This window comes from Propithecus coquereli, unplaced genomic scaffold (assembly GCF_000956105.1).
Source record: "Propithecus coquereli isolate 6110/MARCELLA unplaced genomic scaffold, Pcoq_1.0 Scaffold1, whole genome shotgun sequence".
NCBI lineage: Eukaryota > Metazoa > Chordata > Mammalia > Primates > Indriidae > Propithecus > Propithecus coquereli.
The window spans coordinates 5,652,031-5,662,321 of record NW_012133857.1 but is presented as its reverse complement, the minus strand read 5'-3'; the positions used below and the strand labels follow the sequence as shown (position 1 = coordinate 5,662,321).

Genomic DNA, 10,291 nt, shown 5'->3' with positions numbered 1-10,291 from the left:
TTTTGTTTAAAGATAGAGATCAGCAAAACGTGTTAATTTTCGATGGCATCTCACTTCATAATCTTTGACTTTTTTTTAGGAATTTGAAGGTAGGAATTCCAGGTGATTTCAGCTCTGATGTTAACCTGGTTATTTTTAGCAGTCATTTTATTGGGATTTTTTAACAGCTGTACAATTTATGACTTTTTCAATATTTTAGGGCTGGGTTGATTTATTTATGCAAAGGCTATCTTGTTTTCTTTTACTAACATTATTTAATTTTACATTTTGTTGTATTCTAGGTTGCAGGATTATTCTCCTTTAGGTATCTGTTTTCTTTTTTGGAGCATAATTTTCCATCGAAGTAGTTTAAAGTTTCCATGGGTAGAAACAGAGATGAGGAATATAGAGAGACAAAAATAGTGTCATCTTTGGAGAACTTTTGGTTTTGACAGTGCAATGTTACAGTTTTCTTTGTCCTCGTCTTAACTATTGATACTCTCTGTTTTATTTCTCACATAATGTTTCCAGCAATTCTTTTTTGCATCATACACGCTTTGATTATTTTATTTCCTCTGCAGTGGATAAGTTGTTATTTCTGAAAGACCAAGATTGGAATGACTTTTTGCAACAAGTGTGTACGCAGATAGACTCCACTGAGAAGAGTACTGGAGCCTCCAGAACCAAGCTGAATCTCCTTTGCTATTTATGTGTGGTGGCTGGTCACCAGGAGGTGGCCACCAAGCTCCTCCATTCTCCCTTGGTAGGTCTCTGCGATGTGCCTTTATGCGCTTAACTTTTGTGTTTCTATAGAGGTTAAAACAAGTACTAAAATATTAATTTGATTTAATTACAATGAAAAAAGTGATTTATCAAGATTACTGTTTCATGAAAATTATCCTGTGTTTAATCCTTGGGTCTAAAAGCAGTTGATTAGATGGTGACTTTGAACTTTTTTTATTTTAAGTTATACTTAGCCTTGCATTTTATGTTAACTTGTAATAATTGTAAAATATTTCTTGTATCTAAAATCACAAGAGAGACACATTCTCATTAGTGGCTGAAGTGAACTGCCCATGTGGAATAGGGGGCTCCTTTATAATGCAGTTTTCAGCCCGGTGAACTGTGAGGTTTCTGATGTGACACTGAAGGGAGACATCGAGTATCTAAGATTTTTTTTTCTCTTCCCTCTGGGAATATTACTTCCTGGACTGTCTTGGTTCATTGGGAGACTTAGGGGAATTTGGCAGAGCTTTTGAAGTCATCCTCAGAAAGGAATTACAGTGGTTTGGAGGTGTCTTTGTAGTGGACCCTGATTTGGGGACTGGCTTGAAAAAATTTAAGTTCATTTGCTTCCAAGATTGTAATAAGGTTACTTTTTTGGGTAGTTGGTGTATGTCTTTTGGGTGGGGGTAGACTTTTGGGGAATATAAAGTGGTAGGAGAAACCAAAAATACTGTTCTTAGTTTTTATTTTTATTTGTATACTAATGCTTTTGCATGTTTGTAAATAATCTCCTTGTGGCATGATTTACATTTCAGTTCTATAAAGGTCTGATTCCTTAACTTAGCGGTTACTTTTTGTGTTTCATGGATTAAATGTACATTTTAATTTTTTTATCCTAGTTCCAATTGCTAATCCAGCATTTGCGAATAGCTCCAAACTGGGATATGTAAGTAACATTTATACTTTAAAAGTTATTCTTTATGATTTTATTGAGTAATTACAACATATTTATGAAAAGCACAGAATCCTAAATCATTATCAGAAATTATTCTGAAGTATTGATGACTCTGACTCATAGGCAGTTTCTATAGGCATCTCAATTGTAAATTTAAAAAGATGATTTAAAAATAGCCGTTATCCTAATGTTATAAACGCAATTCTGGGATTATCTAATTGACCTCTGGAAACTTTATTGTTACTTTTTTGCGTATTTGTTATAAAATATGTTAACTCTTATCTCCATATACTTCCTAGGAGTTTTCCCTTTGTCACCTGTATTTTTCCCTCATGTAGTACAAAACTTTCCTTTGATGTTATTTATAGTCTATTGGGATTATGATTTATAAACTCCTGATGGAAAGAAGTGTACTTGATTTTTATGGAAGCAGCATGCGAGGGTGAAAAGCATGCTAGATAAAGTGTTAGAACACTCTGGGCTCTGGTTGCCAGTGAGACTCGGCCAAATGATTTCCTTTTTGTTTTATTCTTTTTTTTAGAGATAGGGTTTTGCTCTGTCGTCCGGACTAGAGTGCAGTGGCATAATCTTTGCTCAGTGCAGCCTTGAACTCCTAGGCTTAAGCGATCCTCTCACCTTTGCCTCTGGAGTAGCTAGGACTACAGTTGTGGGCTACCACGCGCAGCTAATTTTTTCTTATTTTTTTCTAGAAACGGGGTCTTGCTCTGTTGCCCAGGCTGCTCTTGAATTCCTGGGCACAAGTGATGCTGCCACCTCAGCCTCCCAAAATATTGGGATTGCAGGCATGAGCCACTGCACCTGGAGCCTCTTTCTGAATCTCTGCTTCCTGGGCAGTCTGTGTGGGACAAGGAAAAGGCATAGGTTTAGGATTCAGACAGACCTGGGTGTGGATTGCAGATCTGCCCCCTTGGGAAATTGCTTTAACTGCTGAGCCTCGGTTTTCTCATGTGTAAAATAGGGGTAGCGTAACTATGTGAATTTTTGGTGATAATTCAACTTCGAATGAGATAAATACATGAAATACCTTGTACAGTGCCTTGTTCTTCGTGCTTAATATACATTGGAGATGTGGAAGTGGTAGTCATCATCAGGCTTGCTTATTTCTTATGATTGTTAGGAGAAGCATGTAACAAAATGGAGGGGAAAGGATTTTGTGAATTGTGGTAGTGGTATGATAGTAATTATTCTTTTGTGCTGGTGAAATATGAGGGAAACGATAGGGGTTCACAAAATGCTTCTTTGGGTAATTATTCTTACGTATCTTCTAATGTTACTCTCCTGAAGTAAAATATGGTATTGCAAAATAGGATTTCTAGGTAATGGTTGAGCATTTAATACTTTGAGAAGACTTATGGTATGCTCATTAAAAATAAACCAGTGAAATCTTTATTTAAACACTTTTATTTAAAACGTAAGCTATATCCTTGAATGGGGTGCCCCCTGCTGACATTTTAAAGCAGGCATTCTTAATCCTTTCCAATCCCATCCAGGGATACCAAAATCCACAGATGCTATTTTTTTCAATTTCTAAAATTGAAGCTTAATTGTAAAACAGTTTTAATTTGAGGAAAATGATAAGTAGTAGAGCAGATAAGTTCTCTGCTAGGATCCTGCTTTTATTCTCTTTCTCCGTTGAAACACTATTTCCTCCAGTGAGGCCTTCTCTGTCCCCCAGATTATATTACCTTGATAGCGTATGGTACGGTTCCTTAATTTAGCCTGGGGGATAATCACTATTGAAGTAGATATGTTTATTTCTTAGCTTTTGTTCTGCATATCAGAAAACAAAATTAGAATCACATGATGTAATTTTATAGTTTTTCTCTGCTCCCTGTAATATATATTATTTATTTTTAATGTCATTAATAATTTGTCTAAGATGTTTATAAGGTATACCTTTTTATGTTGTGAATATCTGATCGTTTTGTTTATCCTATACTATATTTGGATACTATTATAATATTATAAACAATACTTTAATGAACATTTTTGTGCTTAAATCTTTGTACCTGCTTTCTTTCTCCCCTTAGGGCAGATTCATAGAATTAGAACAAATGGTAGAAGGCAATAAATATTTTTGTGACTTTTGATACGTTGCTAATGTGCTGTTCAAAAACTAATATCAACATATATTCTGAATGTGTTTAAAATGATTTTTTGTTAGAACTTTCAATATTGAATGTTTATCACATTTTATTTTGTTTTAGAGACAGGGTCTCACTCTGTCACCCAGGCTAGAGCGCAGTGGCCTGATCATAGCTCACTGTAGCCTTGAACTCGTGGGCTCAAGCAATCCTCCTGCCTTAGCCTCCCTAGTAGCTGGGACTATAGGCATGTACCACTATGCCCAGGCAATTAAAAAACATTTTTTTTTGCAGAGATAGGGGTCTCGCTATGTTGCCCAGGCGGGTCTCAAACTCCTGGCCTCAAGCGATCCTCCTGCCTTGGCCTCCTAAAGTGCTGGGATAACAGGCATGAGCCATCATGCCCAGCCTATCAAATTTTAAATCCTTCCTTGCCAATCAACTTTATGAGGTATGATTCACATACAATAATGGTATAATATTTTAACTTTAAAAATTTTATTAGTTGTAAATTATGCATAGCATATATTTACCATTATAGCCATTTCTAAGTGTATTAAGTACATTCACATTGTTGTGCAACTGTCACCACTGTTTGTTTTCAGAACTTTATCATCTCAAACATAGGCTCTTTAGCCATTAAATAATAATGTCCCCTTTTCCCACCCAAGGCCTGGTGACCTGTATTCTACTTTGTATCTCTGTGAATTTGCTTAGTGTGTGTATCTCATGTGTGTAGAATCATATAATATTTTTCTTTTACGTCTGATTTATTTCACTTAGATTAATGTTTTCAAGGTTGACCAATATTATAACGTGCCAGAATTTCCTTCCTTTTTAAGACTGAATAATAGTCCATTTTATGTTTATACTATATTTTGTTTGTCTTTTCATCTGTTCATTGTTTCTACTTTTTGGCTATTGTGAATGATGCCTTATGAACATTGTTATTTTCTGTTTTTTTGGTTTGTTTTTGGATAATAGCTATCCTGACGGGTGTGAAGTGGTATCTCATGGTTTTGATTTACATTTCCTTTATGACTAGTGATGAGCATTTTTTCATCTGAATTTGGCTATTTGTATATCTTCTTTGGAGAAATGTCTGTTCTAGTCTTTTGCCCATTTTTGAATCAGTTTGTTTTATGTTGTTGAGTTCTTTATATATTCTGGATATTAACCCCCTTATCGGAGAAATAATTTGAAAATATTTTCTTCTATTCTGTGGGTTGCCTTTTTACTGTGTTATAGTGTTCTTTGATTAAAGTTTGATTAAAGTTTTTAGTTTTGGTGAAGCTACAATTCATCTATTGTTTTCTTTTGTTGCCTGTGCTCTTGGTGTCATATTAAAAAAATCATTGCCAAATCCATTGTCAAAATTTTCCTTCTGTGTTTTCTTCTAAGAGTTTTATAGTTCTAGCTTTTATGTTTAGGTCTTTGATTCATTTTGAATTAGTATTTGTATACAGTGTAAAGTGAGGGTCTAACTTCTTTTCTTTGCATGCACATATCCAGTTTTACCTATACCATTTGTTGAAAAGACTGTTTTTTCCCTATTGAATGGTCTTGGCACCCTTTTTGGGAATCATTTGCCCGTATATCTGAGGGTTTATTTCTGAGCTCTCTATTCTGTTTAATTGGTCTGTGTGTCTGGCTTTATGCCAGTACCGCAGTGTCTTGATTACTGTAGCTTTGTAGTAAGTTTTGATTGGGAAGTGTGAGTATTCAACTTTGTTCTTCTTTTTCAACATTGTTTTGGCTATTTGGGGGTTCCTTGAGATAAGAATTTTAGGAAAGATTTTTCTATTTTTTATGTGGAAGTTTTATACTTAAATAAGGTATTGAAGTAAATGCTTGTCAATTTTTTTAAAACACAATTTCTCTGTTCCTTTGCTCCAGTCACCTCTTGGTTGATTGGATTTTATCGTTTGGTAGTTTCGTTTGTTTGTTTTTAATTTCCAAGAAGGCCTCTCAGTGGCTCACCTCTGTGCCACACTTCGGAGTTTGTGCTCTCTCCCCTGTGCTGACGGGGGCCAACCTCATTTTTTCTTCTTCATGTGTCTCATTTGATTTTGCTTTTCATTGTCTGAGCTTTTCTTTATTATTACATCCTGTGAAATTTTACTAGAACTAGAATTTTACTAGGTATCTCTTTTTACTAATTTGCTTCAGCAGTTGCTCTATTGAATTCTTCATCCCTTCTTTAGCTTTTCTATTATTTCTTTATGATTTCTTTCTATTTCATTCTTTTCCCATTTCCGAAATTTCTATAAGATGGGTGTGGGGTGAGAAGAGTCTTTGGGCTCTTCTCTCACTTTCTGTTTTTTATTGAGATACAATTCACATACCATAAAATTCACCTTTTTAACGTGTACAGTTCAGTGGGTTTTAATATATTCAAGGTTGTACAGCTATCACCGGTATCTACTTTCAGAACATTTTTATCACCTGATGAAGCCCTGTTCCCATTCTTCCTGCAACCACTGATCCACTTTCTTTCTATTGATTTCCCTATTCTGGACATTTCATGTAAATGGAATCTTGCACTATATGGCCTTTTGTGTCTAGCATCTTTTATTTAGCATAATGTTTTCAAGGTTCATCCATATCGTAGGATGTATGAGTACTTCATTCTTTTTATAGCTGGATAGTATCCCCTTGTGTGGACACACGACATTTTGTTTATCCATTCTTCATGGACATTTGGGTTGTTTCCATATTTGGTGTTAGGAATGAATGCTGCTATGAACGTTTGTCTACAAGGTTCTGTGTGAACATTTGTTTTTATTTCTCTTGGATACATACCTAGTAGTGGAATTGCTGGACCATATGGTAACTCTGTGTTCAACCTTTTGAAGAACTGCCAAACTCTCTCTCTTATTGCTCTTTCTTGATTTTATATGTGAGCTCTCCAGCTTGGTATTTATCCCTGCTCATTTTATTGTTTGTAATCTCTAGTTAATTTTTTTTTCTTTTTAACAATATATTTGAAAGTTTTTGTTCATGTTCTTCTGATTGGTCCTTTTTCTAGCTGCCTACATTCAGTGTATATTTAATTAGCATGTCGATACATTTTTATTTTGGTTGAATAAATGTAGTAGCCAATATTTAATTTTATAGATTGAAAAATGATTCAGTGTTTCATAAATATTTTGAGCTTGTCTTTGAAAAGAGAGAAATAAGTTTTGTTTCATATCTTTTACTTCATTAGTGAGTGTTAGATAATAAACATCTGCTTTATAATTGTGAAAAAACTCTTAAATGTCAACCAAGCTTCCCCTTTAAATTGATCACATGTGGAAATTGAAGGATAATTGACTTGCTTTTGTCAGTAGCTGGTTAGTGGGAAAGCTGTGACTGGATTTGTTTTTTTTTTTTTTTTTTTGGTAACTCCTGATCCAATATCCTGCAAGTATTTTTCAAAATGATAACCGTTAAAGTATAATCTTTCTATTTAGAGGTAGAATGCTAATCATAACAATGCCTAGTACTTGTTTAATCTGTTGTATATGTTAAGAGATGTGAATGGGCAATTCAAAAAGTGTCGAAATTCATAAGAATTGTTTCTGTATGTTAGAGCTGTGATACCACAAACATTTTCTCTGTAATATTTCTGAGTCTGATTTGTTTCCCCCCATGGGCCCTGCATAGGTTTATTTTAAGAACCTGAAAAATAAGGCTTTCTGGTTAATGTACATACTGATTAGCCTGGACAACATGCATCACTAAATGAGTGTGGTTCTCATCAACTCACCAGTTTTTTTTTTTAATTAAAAAAAATCTTATCAAAACGAAATTTCTGTATGAAATACTTTTACACATCACACTAAAATATTTTCTGTTTTTTTTTTTTTCTTGAGACAGAGTCTTGCTGTGTTGCAAGGGCTACAGTGCCATGGCATGGGCTTAGCTCACAGCAACCTCAAACTCCTGGACTCAAGCAATCCTCCTGCCTCAGCCTCCCGAGTAGCTGGAACTACAGGCATGGGCCACCACATGCGGCTAATTTTTTTTTTTCTATTTTTAGTAGAGATGGGATTCTCACTCTTGCTCAGGCTGGTCTCGAACTCCTGACCTCAGGTGATCCTCCTGTCCTGGCCTCCCAGAGTGCTAGGATCATAGGCACGAGCCACTGTGCCTGGCCACTTAAGTGTTATTTTGTAATTTATCAACTTTGTTTTCTGCTGGATACCAAAGATATGCCTCATTAAAACTAACTAGTGTTTATTAAAATAGAAAAGCAGTTGTAAAACTTTAGATTGTAAAAATTTCTATTGAAGTGAATATATATTGTTTAACTGTTCAGATATTAATCACTACTTATTTAGAAACTCATTGATCTGCTAACAAGTAGAACAGAGACCTTTAACTGAATCCTTTTGTACTCAGAGATAAAAGGATTAATTTTTATTTCTCTCTTCTCTCTGGTTAAGGCCTTTTAAAAATTTTATTTTCCATTTTACTTTTAAACCGCAACTTGTTTAAATTTTGTCACTATTAAAGTATTACAGAGGACATTGCTGTTCATGTCTCCCTGTGTACACGAGGGAGAGTTTCTCTGGGCTTTTTACATAGGGGAGTGTGTGCCTGACCTATCACATTCAATTTTTATTTCACATTCTTGTACCTAATGCTCATCATTGCATAATATAACTACCTGGAGTTGGTTTCCTTGGTCCCTGACTCTTCTATTCAGAGCCTATTTTCTCTCCATTTACAGACGGGCCAAGGTTGCTCGAGTGATTGGTTTACTGGCCTCACACACAACTGAGCTCCAGGAAAATACACCTGTTATTGAGGTAATTTCTTTTATTACTGAAATGTTGTGAATGACAAAAAAGATTGTCTTGATTTTATAATTTAGAACATGTAGCTTTCATTGACCTGCATTTAATTTTTCTTTATGGAATTGTGGCAATTGTTATAAAACGATCACCTCAACAGATCTATAGGCCTAAGCACAATAGCTCATTTATAGTATAGTCGGTATGGCAGAGTTAACAAGGCTTTCCTCATTGTTATTTCATTTATTTTTGGATAATGCTTGTTCCATTGCTAGTTTTCTTGTAGTCTACCCAACATTTTATTATAACCAATGTATTTTCTAGTTAAAGCATAGCTCCTAATTCAAATTAAAATTTTTTTGGCTTTTTATCTTGAATTTAATGTTTTCATCCTCACCAGTTGTCAATTATTTTTTGACAACTGATCTCAGTATTTAATGGCCATGCACACACTAAAGATATTTCCTAATATTAGCTGTTTCTTTGAAATATTGACATACTGGTAAGACTTTCTTATTTAGTTAACCAGTAACTCCAACTCCTGTGAAGTGAATGCTACCGTTGTACTGCCTAGTTGAATGTCCTTGAATACTAAAATCTACTTTCCACCTATTCTGTTAATATATATTACACTTACTTGGTAATTGAGTTTTATCCCTTGGACTGGGAGAGGCTCAAGGGTTAAAATAGACCAAAACAAACAAACAAACAAACAAACAAACAAACATCAGTGCTTTTAGGGGAAAGGGCAAGAACGCTTGAAGGAAGGAAAAAAGGGGTAAGGAGAGGGGATTTTGTAGAGCTGAGGTGGTGGTGTGGTATTTGGAGGTAGAAGAGAAATTGTGTAGCCAAATACTGTCTGATAGAACTTGGAAATTTGCCAGTGATGGAAAATTTTCTACAGTAGCTTGCCTTGGACAGTAGCCTGTCTCCCACAGTCTGGGACTGTATCCTATAAATGGGACTGTCTCCCATAAATGGGAAATTAATCTCACTGTATTCCCTTTGCTTGAAATTCTATCTCTGATACCTGAAAACTGTTGGATCACTGATCTACTAGTAAAAATGTCACTAAGCCTGAGCTTTCCCTTTCTTTCTGGGACTAAAAGAAATGAATTGTGACCTATATATGATTGCTGATGGTACCCTCCTTGACTCCCAGAGATGTGTGAAGTAAATTTTTACCTAAAAGACTGAGCAGATAGGGCAGTGTCACCAGGAAGATGAGAAAGCTTAGGATCTCAAGAGTGGGGGTTACTTCTGATGGCTCAGAGCAAAAGGTCTCCAATGAGACAGACTGGCTGTAGGAGATGGGAGAGAACTTAAAGAAAAGTATAAGACAAAGTCCTGAGATTTTACAGGATACTCCTAAATAACCATATCATGCATTCACTGCTCAGGAGCTGTGTACCGTGAAGAAAGAGCTTTTGAATATGTAAAATTTGACTATTGAATTAAATTATTCGGTAGTAACAATAATAAATAGGATGAATACTTCAGGAGCCTGAGTTTAGTGAATTTGAAGATCAGCAGAGTGAATTCTTTTAGGAGTCAGAAAAAAGAGATGATAAAAAATTATGAACTAAAAAGGCATAGATCTTGGTTGCGGAAGATCTATTGTACTGTCCAATGTGGTAGCCACCAGCCATAAGTGGCTACTGAGCACTTGAAGAGCAGCTAATCCAAATTGAGATGAGCTACAAGTGGAAAACACCTACTAGATGTTGAAGACTTGAGATGAAAAA

The 10,291-nt window shown here is 35.2% G+C and overlaps 1 protein-coding gene across 1 annotated transcript in view; it reads left to right on the top strand.

Annotated features, from left to right (window-relative positions):
* The window catches only part of ULK4 (unc-51 like kinase 4), a 672,597-nt gene that overhangs the window by 30,719 nt on the left and 631,587 nt on the right, over window positions 1–10,291 (top strand). The window contains exons 13-15 of the mRNA XM_012652718.1: window positions 561–742; window positions 1,605–1,651; window positions 8,483–8,561. Of these exons, the coding sequence (XP_012508172.1) occupies window positions 561–742; window positions 1,605–1,651; window positions 8,483–8,561 (308 nt within the window). The remainder of the gene's footprint in view (window positions 1–560; window positions 743–1,604; window positions 1,652–8,482; window positions 8,562–10,291) is intronic.